Source organism: Bufo bufo, chromosome 1 (genome assembly GCF_905171765.1).
Source record: "Bufo bufo chromosome 1, aBufBuf1.1, whole genome shotgun sequence".
Lineage (NCBI taxonomy): Eukaryota > Metazoa > Chordata > Amphibia > Anura > Bufonidae > Bufo > Bufo bufo.
In genome coordinates, this window is record NC_053389.1 from 636,876,134 (window position 1) to 636,903,911 (window position 27,778).

At 46.0% G+C, this 27,778-nt stretch overlaps 1 protein-coding gene across 1 annotated transcript; it reads left to right on the plus strand.

Moving 5' to 3' along the window:
- On the plus strand, positions 1 to 26,546 carry TM2D3 (TM2 domain containing 3). Its single transcript, XM_040413862.1, has 6 exons — positions 1 to 124; positions 2,484 to 2,576; positions 7,971 to 8,128; positions 10,614 to 10,794; positions 18,365 to 18,440; positions 24,946 to 26,546. Exons 1-6 carry the CDS (start codon positions 37 to 39, stop codon positions 25,109 to 25,111), a joined length of 762 nt encoding a protein of 253 aa, XP_040269796.1. The 5' UTR covers positions 1 to 36; the 3' UTR covers positions 25,112 to 26,546.
- The last annotated feature ends 1,232 nt before the right edge of the window (positions 26,547 to 27,778 follow it).

Below are 27,778 nucleotides of genomic sequence, written 5' to 3' on the forward strand. Positions count from 1 at the left end.
TCTGCCCTTGGCTGCGGCTGCGCAATACAGAGGAGGATGAGCAACATGGCGACCTTAACTGTGCTGAAGAGGCTGTTTCGTGTAGTCCTGTTCCTGTCGCAGCTGTATGTTTTCTCCGGTCGTGGTGAGTGTCAGGGCAGACAGCTGCCTCCGGTCATCCGCTTGTCTGTTCTCCACTATGTGCAGTAAGGGCGGTGCAGCTGTCACTATGAGAGTTATACAGGGAGGGTTGTAGTGTCAGTGTGCTGGTCTATTACTAGTGCAGTGTACGTGAGTCCCCAGGAAATGCAGCCGTAATAGATGTCTTAGATAAAGGGGAAGTAGTCACCCTGAAAGCGATGTGCTGCTGTGCCATGTAGACGGTGAGCGCCCCCCGGAGGCTGGTTATCCCCACAGCTGCCATGTCATGTAGACAGGTGAGCTCCCCCGGAGGCTGGTTATCCTCACAGCTGCCATGTCATGTAGACCGGTGAGCCCCCTGGTTATCCCCACAGCTGCCATGTCATGTAGACCGGTGAGCCCCCTGGTTATCCCCACAGCTGCCGTGTCATGTAGACCGGTGAGCCCCCTGGTTATCCCCACAGCTGCCATGTCATGTAGACCGGTGAGCCCCCTGGTTATCCCCACAGCTGCCGTGCCATGTAGACCGGTGAGCCCCCCAGAGGCTGTTATCTCCACAGCTGCCGTGTCATGTAGACCAGTGAGCCCCCTGGTTATCCCCACAGCTGCCATGCCATGTAGACCGGTGAGCCCCCTGGTTATCCCCACAGCTGCCGTGTCATATAGACCGGTGAGCCCCCCCAGAGGCTGGTTATCCCCACAGCTGCCATGTCATGTAGACCGGTGAGCCCCCTAGTTATCCCCACAGCTGCTATGTCATGTAGACCGGTGAGCCCCCTGGTTATCCCCACAGCTGCCGTGTCATGTAGACTGGTGAGCCCCCCAGAGGCTGGTTATCCCCACAGCTGCCATGTCATGTAGACCGGTGAGCCCCCCAGAGACTGGTTATCCCCACAGCTGCCGTGTCATATAGACCGGTGAGCCCCCCCAGAGGCTGGTTATCCTCACAGCTGCCATGTCATGTAGACCGGTGAGCCCCCCAGAGACTGGTTATCCCCACAGCTGCCGTGTCATGTAGACCAGTGAGCCCCCCAGAGGCTGGTTATCCCTACAGCTGCTGTGTCATGTAGACCGGTGAGCCCCCCAGAGGCTGGTTATCCCCACAGCTGCTGTGTCATATAGACCGGTGAGCCCCCCAGAGACTGGTTATCCCCACAGCTGCTGTGTCATATAGACCGGTGAGCCCCCCAGAGGCTGGTTATCCCCACAGCTGCTGTGTCATATAGACCGGTGAGCCCCCCAGAGACTGGTTATCCCCACAGCTGCTGTGTCATATAGACCGGTGAGCCCCCCAGAGGCTGGTTATCCCCACAGCTGCTGTGTCATATAGACCGGTGAGCCCCCCAGAGGCTGGTTATCCCCACAGCTGCTGTGTCATATAGACCGGTGAGCCCCCCAGAGGCTGGTTATCCCCACAGCTGCTGTGTCATATAGACCGGTGAGCCCCCCAGAGGCTGGTTATCCCCACAGCTGCTGTGTCATATAGACCGGTGAGCCCCCCAGAGGCTGGTTATCCCCACAGCTGCTGTGTCATATAGACCGGTGAGCCCCCCAGAGGCTGGTTATCCCCACAGCTGCTGTGTCATATAGACCGGTGAGCCCCCCAGAGGCTGGTTATCCCCACAGCTGCTGTGTCATATAGACCGGTGAGCCCCCCAGAGACTGGTTATCCCCACAGCTGCCGTGTGATGTATACTGGTGAGCCCCCTAGTTATCCCCACAGCTGCCGTGTCATGTAGACCGGTGAGCCCCCTAGTTATCCCCACAGCTGCCGGGCCATGTAGACTAGTGAGCCCCCAGAGGCTGGTTATCCCCACAGCTGCCATGTCATGTAGGCGGTGAGCCCCTAGAGGCTGGTTATCCCACAGCTGCCATGCCATGTAGACCTGTGAGCCCCCTGGTTATCCCCACAGCTGCCGTGTCATGTAGACCGGTGAGCCCCCTAGTTATCCCCACAGCTGCTATGTCATGTAGACCGGTGAGCCCCCTGGTTATCCCCACAGCTGCCGTGTCATGTAGACCAGTGAGCCCCCTGCTTATCCCCACAGCTGCCGTGTCATGTAGACAGCAAGCAGGTAAATAGAGCAGAGAAAGCAGCACTTGTACGAGCGCTGCTTTCTCTTCAAACAGCTGATCGGCGGGGTTGCTAGGAGTCGGACCCCCTCCAGTCTGATATTGATGACCTAGCCTGACGATAGGTCATCAATAGTGAAAAGTGGACAACCCCTTTAAACGTTAGGGAATAGGTTTTGGTGTAAACAGCTACGCCTTCCCTTTTTCTGTTTCACAGTAAAATATGATTGTATTGAATTTGCTTTCCTATCTTGACATTCAATTTCTAATTTATTTTTATTTTTTGCCAGGATCCTTGAGTTTTGAGCACCCTCAAGCAATGGCACAAGCTGTAAAAGACCAGCCTTCCTCTTCCACCATGGTCCAGAGCATCAGAGTACTTGGTAATTATTTTTATGCTACTCTACTATTACACACACCTGACTACAGGACCTAGCTACCGTAGGTGTAGACAACACAAATGAGCAAAAAAGAGAACTAGATTTAATACCTCGGTGCCTAAAATCTGTCTAAAAAGTGGCGCATTGGTGTAACTAGGATTTCTACACTTCTGTTCCGACTTGTTTGAAGAGGGGACAGGGCTTAGTGAGAACTTGGGCAGAGTTTCATTGAAAGGAGTTGTGGCCTAAGATGCAACAATTCTGGCATAAAATCCTGTCTCAAATGAATACAGAAAACAGAGAATAGCCGGCTCACAGTCAATTTGCATACACTTTACTAAATTAATGCATATACATTCTGATAGTTTTTATGATTTTTATCATTATTATCTCCATTATAAAGTTATTCAAAACACATTCTCGGTCCCTTTAGGTATTTACACTGACCAAAAATATAAACGCAACACTTTCGACTTTGCTCCCATTTTGCATGAGCTGAACTCAAAGATCTGAAACATTTTGTACATACACAAAAGACCCATTACTCTCAAATATTGTTCACAAATCTGTCTAAATCTGTGTTTGTGAGCACTTCTCCTTTACCAAGATAATCCATCCCACCTCACAGGTGTGGCATATCAAGGTGCTGATTAGACAGCATGAATATTGCACAGGTGTGCCTTAGACTGCCCACAATAAAAGGCCACTCTGAAATGTGCAGTTTGATCACACAGCACAATGCCACAGATGTTACAACGTTTGAGGGAGCGTGCAATTGGCATGCTGACTGCAGGAATGTCTACCAGAGCCGTTGCCCGTGCAATGAATGTTCATTTCTCTACCATAAGCCGTCTCCAAAGGCGTTTCAGAGAATTTGGCAGTACATCCATATTTGAGTTTAGCTCATGCAAAATGGGAGCAAAACCGAAAGTGTAGTGCGTTTATATTTTTTGTCAGTGTATAATGCAGAGCTCACGCGGAGGTTAAAGGTTTTATGCGTGAAAGGGATCGAGAATGTGTTTTGAATAACTTTATAATGGAAATATTGTTTTTATGATTATCATTTTTATTAGAATGTAATGTATATGTATTAATTTAGTAAAGTGTATGCCAATTGACTAAGTCGGCTATTCTCTCTTTTCTGTATTATATATTACAACATTAATAGGTAGTTGGTGGGCCGTGCTCCAGTCCATAGACTGGTGCGCCTTGGACATATTGTGTAATTTACCGTATATTGTTTTTCTGTCTCAAATTAAGCCAACCAATAGTCAGCATAAAGTTAGACAAAAGTGTCTATACCTGTACCACATTTCTCATCCAGCCACGGTTATAAGGCTACATTTACACAATAGTGAAAAAACTGATGTTTTCTGAGCCAATTAATATTAATGGAGCTGTTCACATGGCCGTTTTTTTTAATGGTCACTGAAAGTCCAAAAATTGTAAATGTCCTATTTTTAGCCGTTTCACGGCCAGACGGAGCCCATTGAAATCATGGCCCAATTTTTAACGGCCGTTAGACAGGTGTACTCCTATCTAACGGCCATTAAAAATGGTTGCACTGCAAAAAAAGCCATTCAGGAGTTGAAATAAAAAAAACTAAAAAATAAGTTACACCTCAACCACTTGCTTGAGTAGGGACACTTGCTCCTCACTGGAGGAACTTGACTCGCACAGCCTGGACATCACGACACTGAGAGAGCCTGATCCTGGTCAGGGATAGCGAGTGTACCTGTGCAGGTAAGTGGTTAAGGGTGTTTTTTTTTTTTTGCCACTATGAGGACATATATACAAGGGCAACTATACTAATGAAAGCTTTCCTAGTGTTCTCATATAGTGGAGGGGTTAATATCACTTACTCTGGTGGCCTAGGTTAGAGCTTCTCAAACATTTTGTATTTGGGCTCACTAACCAGTCTGTGGTGATGCCATGGCTTACCGGCGAACAAATACTACTCTGTAGTGCGTAATCCCACCATGCAGTGCCCATTTCACTTCTGGTGCTTGCAGTTTTAACCACGGAGCGCACCTGAGAGTGAAAGTCACGCATTTGTGTGCATGGACCCTAAAAACGCAAGCACCCCCAGTGAAAACTGATCCATTGAAGTCATTGCGTTAATGCACATGGGTTTCTTTTCTCAGACTTTATTGCTCTGTGTGACAAAATGCAGCCTACCTTATATTTTGTTTTTCACACAGAACTTGCCCATTCGTCATTGAGTCAGTGAACAAAAACTGAACTTTGCTGAAGCACACTGAAACATCAGATTTTTTTCACTGACAGAACAGACAGAGATGTGTCCATTGGCATGAACACTGACGGCACTTACACATGAAAATTTCTTATGTGCACAAGCCCTAAGGCTACGTTGTACTTTTTAGCACAATAGCGGGTTATCATGTTTCCCATACACTCCCCTCTCTCTGTAGCACATCCTTATAAGCAGCAGCACCATGAAAGATTATACCAATGGTACAGAGTAGTGTATCTTTGAATCCAGCACTGGGGAGAGACACAAAACTTACTTAAACCTTCAGCAGCGTCTGCTTCTGTCTCCCTTTAGCTACTCGCACTGCCTCCTCCCCTGCAGTCTCCATAGACTTTTATGGGCCAAATGTTACCTGATCCCTCAGTGAGTGGATCAGTTTTGCCCTAATGCATTCTGAAATTTCTGAATGGATAAGGATCCGCTCAGAATGCATGAGTTTGCCTCCGTTCCGTCTCTATTCTGCTCTTGAGGCGGACACCAAAACACTGCCTGCAGTGTTTTCGTGTCCGTCTGATGAAACTGAGCCAAACTGATCCGTCCTGGCACACAATGTAAGTCAATGACACAATCTGGCACAATAGAAAACGGATCTGTCCTCCATTGACTTTCAATGGTGTTCAAGACGGATCCGTCTTGGCTATGTTAAAGATAATACAAACTGATCCATTATGAACGGATGCATGCGGTTGTATTATCGGTGTGGATCCGTCTGTGCAGATCCATGACAGATCCGCACCAAACGCGAGTGTGAAAGTAGCCTTATCTAAAACTTTTTTATTCAGGTGATGCTCTACAGTAATTGATATATTGTACATTTATTTTAAGACCGGCCCAGGCAGAATTCTGGTGGGCCAGTTAGTGGGCCGCTCATACAGGTCAACCCACCCACCTGTTAAATCCACTTATGGCTGGATTCACACGTCCGTGCAACACGGTCCGTGTGATACCGGCCTGGATTTATTCTGAGTGCAGGAGCGCACGGCGTCATTGGTTGCTATGACGCCGTGCGCTCCTGCACTCAGAAGAAATCCAGGCCGGTATCACACGGACATGTGAATCCAGCCTGTTTGTGCAGCGCTAAAGCCCTGAGTGGACCTCTGTGCTGCCTTTCAGCCACGCGAGTCCTGGCTCCTCACCTTGCTTCTCTTGCTTGAGCTGAAGAACATGTGTCCTTTCTTCTGCTCAAGGCAGCAGGCCAACTGCTGGATCCCATGGTCATTTGGTACAGTAGGGCCTAATGCACATGTCCGTGTTACAATCTGCAAACCACTGATCTGCAAAATACAGACGCCTTCCGTGTACATTCCCCATATTTCTCACTTCCATTACTATGTGTGTGACATGTTTCCAATCAATGGCATGTGTCTAATGTGTCAGTTCATGTAAGCTGCATGTGCCTAATGTGTAAGTAGCGTGTATATAGCATGTGCCTGTGCGCTGTGTATATGGCATGTGTGGAGTGTGTGTGGCATGTGTCTAGGCGTGTGCTGCATGTTTCAAATGTGCGTGCCGTGTATACAGCATGTCTAGTGTGTGTGACTTGGCGTACTGTCCTCGGCTAAGGTGGCTAATCATTTTTAAATAAAAAGTAAAAGAATAAAAAATATATATATATCTAATATATATGTATGTGTGTGTTTAAATCGCCCCCTTTCCTAATTTTCCATATAAAAATATATAAACAATAAAAAAGTAAACATATTTGGTATCGCCATGTCCGAAAAAGTTAAAACTATTAAAATATTAAAATATATCTCCTATGCGGTGAATGCTGTAACAGAAAAACAAATGAAACCTGCGATTCGCCTTTTTTTTTTTTGTCACCTTATCTCTGGTGTGTCTGGTGTGTGCGCCCCTTGTATGTGGCTTGTGTATGGAATGGTTTGCTTGAATTGCCTTTGAAGTGGCCTGGGTACACTGTATGTGGCGATAATTGTGGGGCATGTACTCTGTTCTATGATGTGCTTGTGTTATTGCTCCTGGAAATGTAGGAATAATGCCTGGCCTACACAAAGACTGTTTAACTATGGAGCTTCCACAGTACACAGCAATTCACAAGTTGTATGCAGTCTTGTGCGCTGCAACTACCACTTGATTAAAATCAATTGAAAGTGCTGCCACTTTCGGTGTAGCCCTTGCCTAATTGACAATGGAGTGTTAGGGTCTTATTACACAATGTGTAAAGCAATTATAGTGAAGGGTCCAGATGTTCCCAAAAATTGCCTGTCAGCGGAGGTGAGGGGTACATCTACATACAGCAATGACCGCCGCTGTATTTGCTACAGTGATTGCTTGTCCCCATAGAAAACCATTAATCCAGCGCAGCAAACCACTGGTTTCTCAAGACGATCTGCTCCTCAGGAACAATGATCTTTGGTGCCAGCAGAAGAACACAATCACCCATTGAATGTGCGTTTACTTGTTCATCGCGTGATCCCTGGCACCTTTTACACAGGCCAAATATCGGGAAGGAACATTTATACAGACACTCATCCCGATAAATGAGATGTGTCCCGACCCAGTCTGATACGGTCAGCGATGACTGGACACTCAGTATTTAGGGGCACGGAGAGGGGTAACACACAGTTGTAAATGTCATAGATTTCCAGAAGGAACAACACAATGGTGAGTTATAAAAAACATAAAGATGCTCCAGAATTGTTATATTGTGGGTAATACAAGTATGTCAGGAGAGTGTCACGTGTCTTTGTGCACGGTTAATAATGTCGCATGCTCTCTGTACTCTGCAGTGCCTGTGGCCGTTCCGTGGTCACTGTATGGCAGTATATTTGGATATCTTGGTGCCTGTATGGTTTCCCATAGAAATGAATGGAGCAGCGGTGCTCATTTCTGACCAGCCGCTCTGTCCGTTTCAGGGGGGCTCCACAGGGTACGGGGCCCCCATTCTCCTGATTGATGGGGTTCCTACCACTAGGATCTTCGCCAATCTGATAGTTATCCCCTCTCCTGTGGATAGAGCATAACTTGTTATAACCAGAATACCCCTTTAAGGGAGCAATAACCAAGGATAAAGCTTTATCTTTTATTATTGTATTTGGGCTGGGGGGGGGGGGGGGGCATGTCCCAGTCCGGACCTGTTCTAAGATATATCATTTCTATTTCAGAAACGACAGCCATTCCGGATTACCTCTTCAGATGTCCAAGTAATGGACTTTGCAGCAAATTGCCAGCAGATTGTATGACTTGTAATACAAATTACTCTTGTATCTACGGCAAGTCTGTCACTTTTGACTGTAAAGCCAAACCTCAGGTTATGTGTGTGGTAAGTGAATGGAATTCATCTACACTCCTGCCAGATCTAAAATGGGCTTTCCTACAAACCACAACTATCCCCCTCTCCACAGTATAGAGGATGATTGTCTGATTGGTGGCGCCAGATCACGAGCACTGCACTTGACTATCTCCAGCAGTCCCATAGTCTAATGGTGTGAAAGTGGATATTTGTGACTACCACTCCAGTCAGATGAGGGAAACGCAGGAGCCCATTCTCATGATCTGTGGGGGTACCAGCAGATGGACCCTCGCCAATAAGATTTGAACGGGGATAAGTGTTTGTGGGGAAACCCCTTTAAGTACATTTACTTTGAATATGGATTTCTATGCTGCCATATTAGATGCTGTAACGGATCCCCTTCCGTTAATGGACGCTTCCTAGCTTGCGCCGAGGACCACAAGCACCGCACTGGACACCACAACCACCGCAGATTCCACAACCGCCGTAGCTTAACTGGAGCCGTGCCGTCTTCCTTCCACCCTGAATGAACCTCCAGCATTCAGGACCGTGTGGGAAAGATCTCTCCTCCAGGGAATATGCAGAGCATAGCAATCCCCAGCGTGATACAGCAATTCCCTCCAATAACGAGACGAGGCTCCGTTTTGAAGGGTTATTGAGGGCTACCCGCCCGTATTTATGCAGGTCCCCATCTGGTGTACACGCCCCTAGGGGACCAGAAGGAGGACTGTGATACAGGACAGACACATAGCACTCGGGATACAACACATCCCCACAATGCATCATGGTTTCCTCCTCTCGGTCCTGGAGACACCCGAAGAGCAATTCAATTATCTCTCAGGACAAAGGGAAATCACCAATACACATGTGGGAACAACAGGGCAGGAATCGCCACCCAAATACACAAAATCCTCCCTTCTGTCTGTGATATAATTATGGATTAACATAACTATCACAGACAGTAAAAATACAGTTTTTAAACATACACTCTAACTTTAAAACCATACATTCCATCTCCATAAAAATTACATATTTAAACTCAGCATACATCAAACATAAACACTTCCAAAAATCACACAAATCCCTCCAGCGGATCAAAAGTTAAGTGGAAGTCCTTTATGACCGACCGCAAGCATAATTTCCTGCCCAAAACAGTTCCATAGATTTGGGCTGTGCGGCCGGTCAATTTCATGCAGAAAAACGACTAAGTCCCATCTTTGAACGGGACTTAGTCTCTGGAGCTGAAAGTTCAGTATGGAAGAAGGTAAGGGTCAGCGGTGTTCGTGTATTTGCGCATCCGATTTTAGTTCCACAGAATCTTTAGTATACACCGCTGACCGCGTTCGGTCCTATTAACAGTCCAGACATGCGGCATAGTTCTGTTACACTGTTCTTGAAGGGTAATATGTCCCGGGGCCATAGTCGTAGGGCATTAGGCTAGCCATAAGTTTTCTACAATGCCCAGTGGCAATGGCAGTTTGTCACAGATGCCTTATCTACTTCTGACTCTATTACATACACAGCATTGTGTACTGAGTAATGCAGTTCAGTAATGTGTTTTTAATAGAAAGTGGTGCCCGCTGTGTTCAGGTAAGGCTACTTTCACACTGACGTTTCTGGGTCCGCTTGTGAGATCCGTTTCAGGGCTCTCACAAGCGGCCCAAAACGGATCAGTTCAGCCCCAATGCATTCTGAATGGATAAGGATCCGTTCAGAATGCATAAGGTTGCCTGTGTTTGGTATCCGTTCCACTTTTGAGGCGCATGACGATGCGGAGCCAAACGGATCCGTCCTGACTTAAAATGTAAGTCAATGGGGACGGATCCGTTTTCACTGACACAATATGGTGCAATTGAAAACGGATCCGTCCCCCCATTGACTTTCAATGTAAGTCAGGACGGATCTGTTTTGACTTAGACTTTATTTTTAAAGAATAATGCAAACGGATCCGTTCTGAACGGATACAAGCGTTTGCTTTATCGGTGCTGATCAGTCTGTGCAGATACAAGACGGATCTGCATCAAATACGAGTGTGAAAGTAGCCTAACATTGATGTATGTGTTTTTTGTGATCCCATTGAGAACTGACCGGTTTAGTGCCATAGACGTTATCTTTTGTGTTTGGATTAACAATTAAGGGCCCACCCGATATGAGGGTAGATTATCACTAATGAGCATTCGTTCGTGCGGTCGACTACCCCATGAACGAGTGAAGCGCTCATTCATTGGGTAATAAGATCTTTCGTGCTGGCACCTAAATCATCGTTTGCTGGCAGCAGATCAGGCTGTAGGCAAAAATGATTCTGTATGAGGGCTAGCAATGGCATCAGTGATGACTCCTCATACTGTGGAGGAGATCGCTGCATGTAATTGCAGCGGTCTCCTTCACTGACGAGCAGGCGATTGTTATGAAGGAACGCTTCCTTCTCAACAATCACTTGCCACATGGGGCCATGTAAAGTGACCTCAAGTGTTGGTTTTCTTTGTCCGCTGCTCACGTTTTGTTTTATACACAGGATGACAACCATCAAAGACAAGAAAATTTCACTATGAACATGACTTGTCAATTTTGCTGGCAACTCCCTCCATCGGAGTATGAGTGTAGTAAATCCAATTCTAGTATCTGCATGACTGTATCCTGTCGGCGGCAGCGTTACAATGCGACATGCACAGTAAAGGATCACGTCCACTGTTTAGGTATGTTTCTGCATTGCGATACATTATTTTTTAAGTAGCTACGCCAAGATCACATTAACAGGAAAAAAACTGCTGAAATGTGAAAAGCTTTTTGTTTCCAATTTATAAGCCTAAAAATGGAAAAAATGCACCAACTTTATTATTCACACAAGAGGCTTGCAAAAATTTTACCCCGATAAGGAAGTTGACATTCACCTGTGCAGTGCTACAATTGTGATGACCTATCCTCAGGATAGGTGATCAGTACCACATTGGTGGGGTCTGTCTCCCGACACACCTGCCAATCAGCCATTTGAAGAAGTGTGTGAGCACTGCTTCCTCTTCAAAATTGAGGATTTTACTAATATATGACGTAAAGTCATGATTTTATGAAAGACACGGAGGCGAGTATTTGCTTAACTCTTTCTTTACTGTACATATAGCAGCAAAGATAACTGAAGAAAAAACATCAGTGTAACCATGGCAATAACTCCACCCCCATAGCCCCTATATAAGGCGCATCACCACATGAACACTTCCTCTTTCTTTGTGGACTTCAACTGACGAGAACCTTGAACTTGGAACAGTCAACAAACAGCCCGAACTTCGACTGTGAACGACAACAGTGGATTGCAGCAAGGTGAACACCTGAAAGCAGCTGACAGGGGGCGATCAACCTGAAGAGAAAATAAGACATCATGGTAATATGGATACTAACTATCCGAGTGTGGCAAAACCATACCCGGACTCATTCCCTGCGAATAAGGCATTCAATAAATAAATAAGGCATTCAATAAATAAATAACAATAAGGCATTCAATAAATAAATAAATAACATTCCAAAAGGTCAAGAGACCCCACAGACCAGATGGGTGGGCATAAAACAAAGGGTGGGAAATACTCGCCTCCGTGTCTTTCATAAAATCATGACTTTACGTCATATATTAGTAAAATCCTCAATTTTATATCAAGACACGGAGGCTCATATTTGCAAGTTTAAAGCTGAGCAATGACTGAGGTAAAAACGTGAGGATCAGGTCTGAAATAGAATTCCCGAAAGGTAGAGACCCGGGACCAATCTGCCAACTTCATGACATCCTCCAAACGAGCACCGGCCACCGTTAATGAGGTAGCCGCTGCTCCACGCACAGAATGCGCGGTAAAAATGGAAGTGTCAACTCCAGAGAGAGAGAGAATCCACTTCACCCACCGGGAAAGTGTAACACTGGTTACCGGAGCAAATGGGCACCGAAAGGAAATGAACAACTGCTGGGAATTCCCAGAGCGAACAGATAGGGTGCGAGACTCGTATTCCCTCAAGCAAGCAACGGGGCACAGTTGCAGGGAAGAAGGAAACGACGGAAAGGTAACCGACTTAATACCCGTTTTAGTGCGCCGAGAAATGTTGAACAACGCGCGTCAATGTCTAAAGCTCGGACGTCCGAGACGCGTTTACAAGACACTAAACAAAGAAGGGTCACTAACTTGGCTGAAAGCTGCCGAAGAGACAGAAGAGAGTTGATGGGCCAGCCCTCCAGAAATCGAAGAACTGTAGCGACATCCCAAGTGGTAGAGAAACAAGGTCTAGGAGGGTGCGACAAACGAGACCCACGTAACAACCTACAAGCCAAAGGGTGTTGACCGGCGGGACAACCGTCAAAACCGGAATGTCTAGATGAAATAGCAGATCGGTATACGTTTAAGGTACGGTAGGCCTTACCCGCCTCAAATAGTGAAGTGAGGAACTGAAGAATAGCGGCTACAGGGGCATGAATGGAATCCAAGTCCCGTGAATCGCACCAAAGAACCCAGACGTCCCACGCAGATTGATAGGCTTGTCTAGTGCCTGGAGCCCAAGCTGACTCCAACAGCTGCCTGGTTGCTGCCGAAAATTCAGAGGTATCCCAGGAACCCCTGAAACTCGGCAAGCTAGGATCTGCAGAGATCCGTCCAGCAGGAGTGGATGTTGGCAACCATAAGGGTCGAGTAACAGCTGCGGAAAAAACGGTAGAAGACGAGGAACTTCTGTGAGAAGATTTAGTAACTGAGGAAACCACGACTGTGTCTGCCAGAAGGGTACCAAAAGTACTAACTGCGCCTGCTGGCGACGAACCTGAGCGAGTACCCGAGGAATAAGTGCGAATGGGGGAAACGCATAGTGGAGAGAGTTGCCCCAGTTCTGGAGGAAGGCATCTACGGCCTCCGCTTGCGGATCCGGGCGCCAACTGAAGTACCTGGGTAGTTGTGTGTTCAGGCGTGATGCGAACAAATCGATGCAAAACGGGCCCCAAAGAGATAAAATATCTCGGAAGACCCTCGGATCCAACCTCCAGTCGCTGGAGTCCGAAATGTTACGAGAACTCCAGTCGGCTAAGGTGTTGTGGAGGCCTGGAATGTATTCCGCCACCACCGAAATTCTGTTGGAAAGACAAAAATCCTTGGCCAGAGAAGACAAAACCCTGGACCGAGTTCCCCCCAGGCAGTTCACGTACCGGACAGCAGAGACATTGTCCATACGCAGGCGAATACACGCCCGAACTGAACCCTGAGCGAAACTGCGGATCGCAAAAGAACCCGCTAAGAGCTCGAGGGCATTGATGTGAAGATGAGACTCCTCCGGAGACCACGCTCCACCCGTGGAGATTCCCTGACAGTGCGCTCCCCACCCCCACAGACTGGCGTCAGACTCGATAACCATATCTGGCTGTGGGCCGAATATAGCCCGGCCATTCCATACCGACAAATTGTGTATCCACCACACTAATTCGTCTCTGGTCTCCGAATCCAGGACTAATGTATCTGAGTATGAGGCTCCCGTTCTCAGGTGAGCAATTTTTAGTCTCTGCAGAGCACGATAATGGAGGGGAGCCGGGAATATCGCCTGAATGGAAGAAGTGAGAAGACCGATCAGGCGAGCCAGGTGACGGAGAGATAAGTGTGGGAGCAATAACGCATGATGAATCTCCTTGCGGATCGTCTTGACTTTGGATAAGGGGAGACTGAGAGATTGATCCAACGAGTTTATGGCAAAACCTAGGAACTCTACAGTGGTAGCTGGTACGAGGCAAGACTTCTCGAGATTGAGAATAAAACCTAACCCCTGAAGAAGGGATTTGGCCATCTCCAAATGATTCAACAGAAGAGGAGGATTCTGGGCCATGATCAGGATGTCGTCTAAATAGATGATTATACGTACTCCTCTCTCTCTGAGCCAAGCCACCACCGGTTTCATGAGTTTTGTAAAACACCATGGGGCGGAAGATAGGCCAAATGGGAGGCAGGTAAACCGCCATGTCTGGCCGTTCCATAAAAACTGAAGGAGATTTCGAGACGAAAGAGCTACTGGGACTGTAAGGTACGCATCCTTCAGATCTAACTTGACGAACAAGTCTCCTGGAAGAAGCATATCTCTCAGAAGATGAATGCCCTCCATTTTGAAATGTCTGTAACGAAGACATTCAAATGTTTGAGATTTATGACTGGACGGAATTGGCCACCTTTCTTCTGTACCAGGAAGATACTGCTCAGTACCCCCAGGTGGGGGTCGGGAGACAATTCTATGGCCCCTTTGAATAGAAGGGATGAGAGTTCTGAATGCAGGAGCGTTTGGTCTGACACTGGACCCCATAGAATAGTGGGAAGGTCCTGTGGGGTAGATATCAGTTCGATGGTGAAACCCCGGACCGTAGAAAGCACCCACTGGTCTGAGGTGATGCTTGACCACACATGGGAAAAGAGACGGAGTCTTCCCCCAACTCTCTGGGGAATCAGAGACGACACACAAAGACGACTTACCATATGGGCGTCTTGATCCCGAAGCGCCTCGGAACCCTCTAATGCGAGAAGGACCTCCGCGGGACGGGAAGAAAGTAGGTTGGTACTTGGAGTCCTGCAGCGACTGGCGGTAATTAAAGGAGCCACGGCCCGTACCTCTGGGCTGGAAATTGGATCGGCCGGACAGACGGCCCCTAAGACTGCCGGCCCTGGAGGAAAAACGTGTTTGGAAAACGCGGCGCATGGAGCTTTGCGCCTTATCAAGGGCCGTAAAAGCACCCACATATTTCCCCAATTCTTTTATGAATGGGTCACCAAAAAGAAGGCCTTGCGCCTCTTTGCCAGATTCTGATAGGGATAAATTGGCCAATTTGGGCTCAATCTTCATTAAAATGGCCTTCCTCCTTTCTATGGCAATTGAAGTGTTCACATTGCCCGTCATACAAATAGCCCTTTGGGCCCAGCCACTGAGGGCCTCGGGGTCAACTTGTGTGCCAGCTGCTCTAGCGGATTCAGCAAGGTCAAAGATTTTGGCTAGAGGGCCAGTCAAATCAAGCAGCTTGTCCTGGCAAGCCTTCAGAGCTGAGTCCAACCCCTTGCGTGGATTGAACCCTGTCTTAGCAAGAAATTGAACCACTTTAGGGTCCACGCTGGGGGTTTCACATATCCTGTGGGGAATCAGAGGTCGCGGGCATTCCGCCCGTAGCTTACTGCGCGCCTCTTTGGAGAGAGGAGTACGGATCCTTGCTTCCAGGTACTGAGCCACATGAGTGGCCGGAAGCCACTCTAAGGATCTCGGGTGATGCAATTGGTCAGGGTTGAAAAGAGCGTCACCCATGGGATCTAGTATTGCGTCTTTGTCAGACTCCAGAGGGTTTAAACCCATTCCCGTTACATTAGACGGGTCATCCTCAATAGCAGGATCAACTGCCACATCAACCAAATCATCCTCACCAGATTGATGGGATCCATCATCATAAGCCTCCTCAATCTGAATCTGAAACCGGCTCCGGCTGAGACCGGGCGGTTTTCCATGATCGCACCCTTTCTGCCGGGTGCGGATTAGCTCTTTTACGCGACTTGATCGCGCATTCATTAGATGGGACAGAGCCCACATTCACAAGTGTTCTGGAGGCAGGAGGGGGCATGTCAGTGATAGGTTGAGCCCTCAGGGCTTGGGAAATAGAATGAGATAACGATACTGACACAGAACCCATAGCTGCTACTATAGCATCAGAAATAGACTGCTGTAAACTAGCAGCCTGTAGCTCTTGAGCAGAGGCTTCATTAACTCTATGAGGAGGGGATGGTGAAATCTGGCCAGAGTGTCTCACCTGAATAGAGCTGGCTGGGGACACAGGGACGTTGGACATGATGAAGGAAAAAACCTGGAGGAGTTAGGCACCCCAACAGATAGGAATAATCGGCGCTGAGGATAGAAATACAATCGGTGCAGAGAACAACAGTGAATTACAAGCAGATCCGGAGACCACAGTGAATGAACGGAGCCGAGCGGGGAGAAGCAGGGACAAGACTCCTCCCACTACACCCTAAGCGTCCAATATGGTGCTGGGAGAACCAAGATGGCGCCCGAGAATCTCGCTCAGTAGCGCGAGATCTCGGCGCCTGAAAAGATCTGTGAAGTAAAAGCCCGGGAAAACGGAGCGGGAACCAAGATAAGGTAATGAAGAAGGAAGGGGGGGGGAGGGGAATAAAGAAAATGGCCACAAGACCCACAGGGAAACGAACCGAAAAACGGGTCACCGGAATGGGAGCTTAAACATGCGCGAACGGCGCAGTAAGCCAGACAATAGAACCGTAGGAGATTAACCCTACCGGAGGAAAAATGAAAGGAAAACTGAAAAGATAGTGGACAAAATCTATGGAAAGATAGAAGACCCCTCAGCAAGGGGTCAGAGTAGAATACAATCAATAAAAAGAATATCCACCAAATTCCCCCTAGAAAATTACCAAAATGTGTGTATGTGTGTATGTGTGTATGTATATATATATATATATATATATATATATATATATATATATATATATATATATATATATATAATCTTAAGTAAGCAAAAACAGCGTGAAAATTGACTACTTATCTGAGCTGAAGCAGCAAAGAAAGAGGAAGTGTTCATGTGGTGATGCGCCTTATATAGGGGCTATGGGGGTGGAGTTATTGCCATGGTTACACTGATGTTTTTTCTTTAGTTATCTTTGCTGCTATATGTACAGTAAAGAAAGAGTTAAGCAAATATGAGCCTCCGTGTCTTGATATAAAATTACCTGCATGCCGTCTCCTTTGCAGTGGCAGTACTGTGTAATTGCATCTGCTCGTCAGGTTCACTTGAATGGGACAAGCAGTTCTAACTACACTGCACCGCCTCTACAAATTTCCCTTTTTTGTGTTTATGTTGTTGGGTAATTGGAATTTTGCTCCAATGCTCTACCTTGCCCTGCGCTGAATCGCGCAGGGCAAAGACTTTTTCAGCAGATCCGGTGACGTACCGGGTCTCACCATGGGAATGCTAGGTGGAGGCTTCCACCTAACCAGTGAGCCTGGTGACATCACCGGCACTAATGGGCAGGCTTTAGCGCTATCCTAGCCTGTAAACCCACTTAGGATAGCGCTAAAGTCTGCCCATTAGTGCCGGAGACGTCACCAGGAACACTGCTAGGTGGAAGCCTCTGCCTAGCAATGTAAAAACATAAACAAAACAGCCCTTGCCCTGCGCAGTGCAGCTCAGGGAAAGGGAGAGCATCGGAGCATGAAATGTTATATCAGGGGGGACATCTGGGGGGAAGAAGGGGATATGTTTGGGTCGGCTCTGAACCTGGACAACCCCTTTAAAGGATGGGGATGGGGGGGGGGGGGGGGAGTGTAATATGAGCTAGAAAACTTGTAGTCAGTGACCATGACCAGACTGCAGCTCTACTGGATATGTAGCATGGCAGACAATGCAAACAGCTTCCTGTTTGTGAATTAGGTATGTAGAACAATGGGTCGAGGGTTTACAGAGGAGGATCTGAGGCTACAATCACACATGTAGCATATTTTAGCTGAAACCAGGCGTGGGTCCAATTTATCATTTTCACTGAAAGTATGCCATTAAAGGGGTTGTCCCACAAAAAATAATCTCCAATTTTCAAACCAGCACCTGGATCTGAATACTTTTGAATTTGCATGTAATTAAAAATTTAGCATAGCCATCGAGTTATTCAATATAATGTATCTGTATAGCGCCACCTGCATTTATTTTATTTTTTTATTTCTTTGACCTGCTCACTGAGAAGGCCGCACATGCTCAGTTTCATCCTTCATCTGCCTCCAGAGTTGTGATAGGGAGAGCTGAGACACGCCCCCTGAGCTGCAGCAGAACAGACACTCCCCTTGATCTGTCAGCTTGATATTAATCTAGCAGAGCATTGAATGGGGAGATCTCTGGATCCATGGGAGGTACAGGGCTGGTTCTAGGTTTCTTAGAAAGATGTTGTCATGTACTGTATGATGTCATATTTTACATTAGTAATGGGAGAACCCCTTTAATACCTTCCCTCACTAAAAACACCTGAAATATATCATTGAGCCTTACTATTCTGGTTATTACAGCAGAAAAAACACAAGTGTCAATCATTGCAGGGACTGAAAAGCTTTATCTCCCATATGAGCATTGTAACTGAATTAGTGCAATTCCCATGTAGAAAAGCAAAGAAGCAGCTAAATACTATATAAAGAATAAGTAAGGGGTGTATATGTGCAGGCAATTTGCTCTGGAACTGTTGGCAGACCTATTGGGAAATGTTTCTTTTGCAGGTAACCGCATATTTCTTAAGAAGGTGTACTGTAACTGGACAGGAGGCTACAAGTGGTCCACGGCCCTTACTCTCAGGTAATATCTGCCGCATGTTCAGGTCGGTTTCATCTCTGCGGCTTATGATGAGAGACGTAGATAAAGGAGCTTTAACTAAAGTAATGAGGCAGAAATGCGGTGTTTGGGATTGCAGTTTGTATCTGATATATGTAGGCAGGGAAACAAAAATAAGAGAGTAGACAAGGACACGTATATCACTGAGACTGAGCAAATAGATCTCTCCAAGGACATTACGATGTGGATGTTTTGTCTCGTGCTCCTGAGTTCCCATGCCCCCAGTTTCCGTTTTCAGTGAGACCAACTATTTGTTATTCTGCTTTTCAAATCGGTGATGGTCAACCTGCTGTATTATGGGGCCTCCATCTGAGGGCTGCACTTCAAATTCAGCTAGTGTTAGAATAGCATTAGACATAAACATACATGTAAATCCCATGTGCTGTGTCATCTCTATACATTTTTTTGCCAAAAACAGGATGGATCTCTGCAAAGGTAATAAGAAACCGCGTTGCCATCTGTGTTGTTCCCATATTCATATGTGCCCGCATTGCGGGGATTTTTTTAAAAATATATGCAAATGAACCTCTAGGAGCAATGGGGGCGTTGCCATTACACCTAAAGGCTGAGTTCTCTCTGCAACTGCTGCGCCCTCTGCTTTTTGACAGCCAGGCAATGTAAACGTCATCATGTCAAACAAAGTGCAGGGGGAACCGCAGTTGCAGAGAAAGTGGAGCCTCTAGGTGTAACGGCAACGCCCCCGTTGCTCCTAGAGGCTCATTTGAGTATAATAAAACTTCATTTTTCTCAGCAATGCGGACATATATGAACATGGGACCAACACAGAGCAGCTTCAGATGTCAAGCGCACATGTAACAGGTCAATCAGCTTCATAGGTACAAATCTGCTGACAGATGCCCTTTAAAATGGATTTACTTGATCAGCAAACAACCTTAATCCAGGCAGTTTAACCTCTTAGATGCCTCAGCATTTGAGTGGTTAGAGAGATTGAAGGGGTTCCCTCTCTTACCCTGTTGCCCTGCTCTCACCAATATGGGTCGAGGAGGGCTTTTATGGTAACCTGAGGCCTGACAATGGACCCAAGGCCTCCCATGTAGCAATTCCCATTAGACCAACCTTTGGCAAGGCCTAAAAGGCATTATGTCTGTTTTTCCCGTAACTTGCACAAAACGAAATTTGGTATTGGTGTAATCCTAAGAACCCGCAGAACAAAGTTGCCATGTCCCTTATACCACACAATAAACATAAGCAAAATCTCAAAAAGGGTAGAATTGCTGTTTTGTTACCCAAAATCCCCCCCCCCCCACCAAAAAAAAGTATACAATTTATGAAAAGTACTCCCAGAATAGTTCTGTTAAATACAAAAAAAAACAAGCCCTCAAATGACTTCTTAATGGAACTTGTCATATTGAACATGGTATCTGAGATATATTATATTAGAGATAGCTATATATTAATTATATAAAATATTAGTTTTATAGGAAAAGATCTAGTATAAACCTGTATCTTATCTATTTAAAGGGGTTGTCTTACTTTAGCAACTGACATTTATCATGCAGAGAAAGTTACTATAAAGCACTTAATAATGTATTGTGGTTGTCTATATTGTCTCCTTTGCTGGCTTAATTCATTTTTCCATCACTTTATATGCTGCTCATTTCCATGGTTACGACCACCCAGCAGCGGTGGTCGTGCTCACACACTATAGGAAAAAGCGCCGGTCTCTCTGGTGGCCTGGACCATGGGAACGCAAATAGGCGCACACGAGCGGTAGATCCTGCCCTGGATGTCCAAGTAGAAGGGGGTTGGGTGCGCTCACCTACTGATGTATAGTTATCGAAGCACGGATTGCCGTCAGGAACCAGACGGAGACTTTTTCAATATGGAACAAAGGGAGGATAATCCAGCTTCATATCAAACATGGCAGCTTTATTGATCAAAGTCGTGCATTAAAATCCATACAGACAGTTGATGTCAACGCGTTTCGGATCCCCTTAACCACCTCAGCCCCCAGTGCTTAAACACCCTGAAAGACCAGGCCACTTTTTACACTTCTGACCTACACTACTTTCACCGTTTATTGCTCGGTCATGCAACTTACCACCCAAATGAATTTTACCTCCTTTTCTTCTCACTAATAGAGCTTTCATTTGGTGGTATTTCATTGCTGCTGACATTTTTACTTTTTTTGTTATTAATCGAAATTTAACGATTTTTTTTTGCAAAAAAATGACATTTTTCACTTTCAGTTGTAAAATTTTGCAAAAAAAACGACATCCATATATAAATTTTGCTCTAAATTTATTGTTATACATGTCTTTGTTAAAAAAAAATGTTTGGGTAAAAAAAAAATGGTTTGGGTAAAAGTTATAGCGTTTACAAACTATGGTACAAAAATGTGAATTTCCGCTTTTTGAAGCAGCTCTGACTTTCTGAGCACCTGTCATGTTTCCTGAGGTTCTACAATGCCCAGACAGTACAAACACCCCACAAATTACCCCATTTCGGAAAGTAGACACCCTAAGGTTTTGCTGATGGGCATAGTGAGTTCATAGAACTTTTTATTTTTTGTCACAAGTTAGCGGAAAATGATGATTTTTTTTTATTTATTTTCTTTCTTACAAAGTCTCATATTCCACTAACTTGTGACAAAAAATAAAAACTTCCATGAACTCACTATGCCCATCAGCGAATACCTTGGGGTGTCTTCTTTCCAAAATGGGGTCACTTGTGGGGTAGTTATACTGCCCTGGCATTCTAGGGGCCCAAATGTGTGGTAAGGAGTTTGAAATCAAATTCTGTAAAAAAAATGACCGGTGAAATCCGAAAGGTGCTCTTTGGAATGTGGGCCCCTTTGCCCACCTAGGCTGCAAAAAAGTGTCACACATGTGGTATCTCCGTATTCAAGAGAAGTTGGGGAATGTGTTTTGGGGTGTCATTTTACATATACCAAGGCTCCATTCAGATGTCCGTATGTGTTTTGCGGATCCGATCCATGTATCCGTGGATCCGTAAAAATCATGCGGACATCTGAATGGAGCTTGACAGGGGGGTAATCAATGACAGGGGGGTGATCAGGGAGTCTATATGGGGTGATCACCACAGTCATTGATCACGCCCCTGTAAGGCTCCATTCAGACGTCCGTATGCGTTTTGCGGATCCGATCCATCTATCAGTGGATCCGTAAAAATCATGCGGACATCTGAATGGAGCTTTACAGGGGGGTAATCAATGACAGGGGGGTGATCAGGGAGTCTATATGGGGTGATCAGGGGCGAATAAGGGGTTAATAAGTGATAGGGGGGGGTGTAGTGTAGTGTGGTGCGTGGTGCTTGGTGCTACATATTGCTGAGCTATCTGTGTCCTCTGGTGGTCGATCCAAACAAAGGGGACCACCAGAGGACCAGGTAGCAGGTATATTAGACGCTGTTATCAAAACAGCGTCTAATATACCTGTTAGGGGTTAAAAAAATCACATCTCCAGCCTGCCAGCGAACGATCGCCGCTGGCAGGCTGGAGATCAACTCTCTTACCTTCCGTTCCTGTGAGCGCGCGCGCCTGTGTGCGCGCGTTCACAGGAAATCTCGCGTCTCGCGAGAGGACGCGCCGGCGCGTCCAGGTGGAATGAGACAACCACCTCCAGGACGCGTCTGTGCGTACAGCGGTCCGGAGGTGGTTAATGCTGATCCTTAATCATGACCACCATGATTAAGGATCAGCATTAAGGGGATCCGAAACGCGTTGACATGAACTGTCTGTATGGATTTTAATGCACGACTTTGATCAATAAAGCTGCCACGTTTGATATGAAGCTGGATTATCCTGCCCTGGATGTGATTGAAAAATGAATTAAAGGGAACCTGTCGCCTCCTAAATGCATGTAAAGCCGCCAGCAGTACCTCAGGGTAGCCCGCAGTGTGATACTAATCATACTTTTCATCCTGCAGTCCGATGCTGCATAAGGTCAGAAAATGATCTTTTATCCTCCGTCTGCGCTAATTTGCATGTCAGCTTGAAGTCAAGGGGGCAGCGGCTTCCTTGCTTCAAGTCAAGTTAACCACGCCCCCTCTTCCTTTTGAGTGACAGCCCGCAATTCGGCTTTGCTTTCCGAAGTCTCGCGCATGCGCGGTGCCCTCTATTTTACTGTGCGATCCCATGCCCTGACATGCCAGCAAAGGAGGCAATATGGACAATCACAATACATTAGTAAGTGCCTTGTATTAACTTCCTCTACCCGATAAATGCCATTTGCCAAAGTGAGACAACACCTTTTAGGTTCCTGCTCATTCTGGGCTTTGAAGTCAAGGAGGCAGTCCTACCAGTGATTGACAGCCCTCCCTGCATGAGAGTGTATACAGGGATATCTGTCAATCGCCGATAGGACCACCTCCTTGACTTAAAAGCCCAAAATGAGCAGGAAATTACATTAATGAACTTTACTGAATCTCTTCCCATAATACTATATATCATTTTGCTCAGCTCCTCCTGTTCAATAACCTGGTCCTCGCATATTACACTGCATTTTCATGGTGAAAGGGTCAATTTAAAGGGTTATATTCCCATCTCAGCCTTTCAAGGCCCGGATGGGAGTAATGTGAATAAGCGCCAGCTGGAGGTAGGGTGAGTTATGGAAACAGCCAAACGAGCTGAACACTGCTGTTTCCATAGCAGTGAATGGGAAGTACACAAACAGCATAGCAAAGCAATTTACTGCTGTGGGAGTTACAAAAACAGCGGAGTGCAGCCTGCTTAGATGTTTTACTCAAGTTATCCTCATCTCTGCCATGAAAGTCTGAGTTGATAATACCCCTTTAACCTAACCTCCTAACTAGTGTGGAGCGAACTTCTGTTTTAAGTTCGGCTTCTGGTTAGCGGAGAATCCCGATCTGGATTCCGAATTCCGTTGTGGTCCGTGGTAGAGGAATCAATAATGGCCGATTATTGATTCCGCTACCACAGACCACAACGGAATTCGGAATCCATATCGGGATTCTCCGCTAACCAGAAGCCGAACTTAAAACAGAAGTTCGCTCAACACTACTCCTAACACTTCTGCTCAAGCTCTGCTCGGGCTAGCGCTACACGACGACCTGTGTCGTGCGACAAATAGGGCACAACTTCACTGTAACATGTGTTGCGAGACATTGATGTCGCACCAATGTCACGCGACAATTTTTATAATGATAGTCTATGGTGCCGCACTGCGACATACTGCGACATACTGCGACGCGACAGTCGCAGAGAAATCCCTTTCAAATGATTTTTTTTGTGACAGTGCGACACCATAGACTCATTATAAAAATTGTCTCGTGACAAATGTCGTCGTGTAGCCCTAGCCTAAGAAAAGGACCTAACTGTTAAACTAGAGCAGATTTCTGGCAGCAGGGGGAGGGGGGAGCACTGCTTTAACCCTTCATGTCTTGTTTAAAAGCTGACAATCTATATTTTAAAACAAGACAGGATTACAGTATTGGCTCCTCTACATCGGGAGCTATGACCTTTAAAAAATTGGATATGGAGTGAAAGTAGCTGAAACCTCTCTTCCCGATTTTGTAAAGGATACATCTCCCGATGTAGAGGAGCTAATGCTGCAACTCTGGTCTTGTTTTAAAGCTGAGATTGCCAGCCCCACATCTCTAGCTCTTACAGTATAAGATTCAAACTGTTAAAGCAGCCCTCTGGCTGGCTGTAATTTTAGCCAGCCTGGAGGGGGAGGGGCAGTGGGTTAGCTGACAGCCTGCAGTAGGAGACAAAAACATCTTCTCTCATGACCCTAAGGGGAAGTTAACATGGATTTCTGATTGTTACCTATCCCCCTCTCTTCCATCATCCAGACAGCATACAGAGTTTTTTTTTTTTTTTTTTCCTTCTTCCAGGAAAGGAGTGAGAAGATGAGTGCTTGCCCATCATCCATCTGTGCCAAATTAGGCAATCTGCTGATGTCATGAGACAGACAATTACCATCCCCAAAATCACGGTGTCAAATAGGTCACACCAAACACTTGTACACCGCACACACCAACATCAATAAATTTCCATTTTACACTCTTCCTCTTGTTCATATTCTATATTTACCACACAATAAGCGGACTGCTTGTCTAGCGATACCTGTTACACACTACAGAAATAACGATAACCATTATCCCTACAGAGGAATCTAATATATTAGCCCTCATATGGCTATGTCTTGGAATGCAGCGACACAAAAACTGATTGTGTAAAAAGTGACCCGCAGCATAAAGCTATATTACTTATAAGACTCAGTGAACGTCATAACAATAAATCCCACAAAATAATGTTAAAATTGCAAAATTGCTCAATTTTTATTAAAGTCATGGCCGCTGGTTGCTAGATCCTTTTACCACTGTCTTTTGTATAACTGGTTTTAGGTTCTGTGGCATACTGACCTAGATTTCCATTGAAAAAGCTTATTCTATGACATTCTGAACACCTTTATGTTACAGATATTATTTCTATTTCCAAAGTAAATGTGTACTTTTCTTCTAGCATCATCCTTGGAGGCTTTGGGGCGGACCGTTTTTATTTGGGCCAGTGGAGAGAAGGCCTAGGGAAGCTCTTCAGTTTTGGAGGACTGGGAATTTGGACTTTAATTGATGTGTTTTTAATTTGCGTTGGATACGTAGGACCTGCAGATGGTTCCCTGTATATTTGATAGTTTGGAGCAGGAAACAAAGGGGTACAGCCCAACTGTGTGGTTGAAGGAATGCAGCCAGTCTACACCCACCTGCAGCAGCCACTAGCTGCACACTTACAGCATGGTCGCTCAGCCATTGGTTAATGTGTGTGGGCGTGGCTTGGCCGCATGCGGCTAGCTGCACCGTGGGCCATACTGAAAGAGAACAAGCCTTGGCTTCTCAGAACATTCAAGCTGCTGTTTGTTCTGCTTGTATATTTCTGTAATGTACGGTATCTGTACTATCTCTGCCTTTTCATTAAGGTTGGCTTTCTCAAGCAAATTTAACCCCAACTGTAATCTTTATTGTATGGTTTTATTTTTATTTTTCTATGAAAAATGCTGTACTTTTTGTTATGCTGACATGTGCTATATACTGTAAAATATCTTATGCTTTGCTGAGCTGAATAATTGATTGTGTTCTACCCACTGTCGCCACTAGGGGCTGATCTGTGCGGCTCCTATTTATGCCTCATTTACATGTCCGTGATGAGATCCGTGAAGGATCCATGTTTGGTCTAGGTGTCTGTTTTTTGATGGACCCATAGACTATAATGGACAGGGTCGATCCGTAAACACATAAAATGGGGCATGCTTCCGTGCTAAAACCACGGATCCACAGAACATGCTGAAACACTGATATGTGAATGCACACAATCAAATGAATGGGGACGTGTTCTGTCCGTGAATCCCTGACAGGTGAATGAGGCCTTAGGTTAACCATGGCTGGTGATTTTACTGTGCATGTGGAATCAATTACACAATTTATGCTGCCTTTTTTTGTGTGTTTTTTTTTTTTTTTATTTAGTGGCGGATACACTTAAAGGAGTTGGCTACCGCCCTCCCGGGCAGATCGGTAGAGGGAAGCATACTTACCTGCTCCCCAGCTCCTTCACTCCCCTGCCTCTGCTGCCTTGCTCAGGTCCCCTGCTGTCAACACCTGCTTTGATGCTGCTGCTGCAGACAATCGCTGGCTGCAGCAGTGACTTCCGTCACATGACCAATTGACATGACTCGAGGGAAGCAAGTCACTGCTGTGGCCAGCGATTGCCGGCAGCAGTGTCAAAGCAAATGTTGACAGTGGTAGACCGGAGCGAGGTGGCTGGGGAGCAAAGGAACTGGGACCCAGCGTCTACAGCAGGCAAGCATGCTTCCTTTTGTTGGTTTGCCATAAGGTGGCCAACCCTTTTTAAAAGCCTATTCTTTGCCCTTCTTAACATCATGTTAACAATTTATCACAAGCATTTGCTTTTATGGGGCGGTTTGGGCTGTTGTCATTGGCTCCATTTTACGGGTTTAATCAGCAATACCACAAGTTTCTATGAATTCACTCTCCCCTGTAGCCAATCAGGCCCTCAGTACTTACAAAGGACACATGTAAGTAAATGTTATAACATGTAAAGAAAGTGACAAATAAAGCAACTGTTTGTAAAATGTGTTTTGTCATGAATCCCTTTGTCTGATGGAGTTTAGAGAAGTTCAACAGAGTGTAGACCGTGGGGGCACGTTCAGCAGGAGGAATGGGGTGACATCCTTCATTATTATTGTTAACATGGTAATATCGGTGGGAACCCCCACCGAGAAAGGGGACCCTACCCACAGAGGTCTCCCAAATGAATGGAGCTGCTGATGGGGCATGTGCGCACTTCAAGTTCAGCGCTCTGCTATCTCTGGATTTCTCATAGGAATAAAAGGAGAGGCTGAGCGCATGCTCAAATGGCTGCCTCCACGGGGCTATACTGTGGATAGGGGCTAACTTTACATAACCGAAATACCCCTTTAAACGGGTTGTCCCATGAAATATAGCCACTGAGATATTCAATAAAATGTATCTGTATAGCGCCACCTGCTGTTTGTCCCCCCCCCTTATTTCTCACTGAGATGGCCGCACATGCTCAGTTTCATCCTTCAGCTGTCTCTTGAGTTGTCCCCTTGAGTGGTAAGAGTGCAAATTGCGGATCCGCAATACACCTGACCGGCACCCCCATAGAACTGCCTATTCTTGTTCGCAATTGCGGACAAGAATAGGACATGTTCTATTTTTTTCCAGAGCCGCGCGCTTCTGAAATGCGGATAGCACACGGTGTGCTGTCCGCATCCATTCCTGCCCCATAGAGTATGAATGGGTCCGCACCTGTTCCTCAATTTGCGGAATGGATGCGGACCCATTCTGTGGACATGTGAATGGACCCTTAGAGTGTCATGTACTATGTCTGATTTCTATTTTTTACAGTAGTCATGGGATAACCCCTTTAAGACCCTTTTACAGGAGCCGATGATCAGGAAGGTCTGTTACTAGATCTGCCTTAGGGTATTTTCACCCTTGAGTTGCTCATTCCGGTATTTAGATCTGGCAGAGGATCTCAATACCGGAATTAAACTGGATTTGATTTTGCACATCAGGGTGCATCCGTTCCATTAGGATGCGGGTGTTTGAAATGGAAATGGAAAGAAACGGATCCCTCATTAAATACATTGAAAAACGTATCCGTCACTATTGACTTGCATTGTTTTCAGTCCCGGATCCATTTTTTTTTCTGTATTTATGACTGGACACACAACCATAGCTTGCAGCGGTTGTGTGTCCAGTCACAAAATGCAATGCTGCCAGAACGGAAGACATCCTGATCGGATCTCTTTCCATTC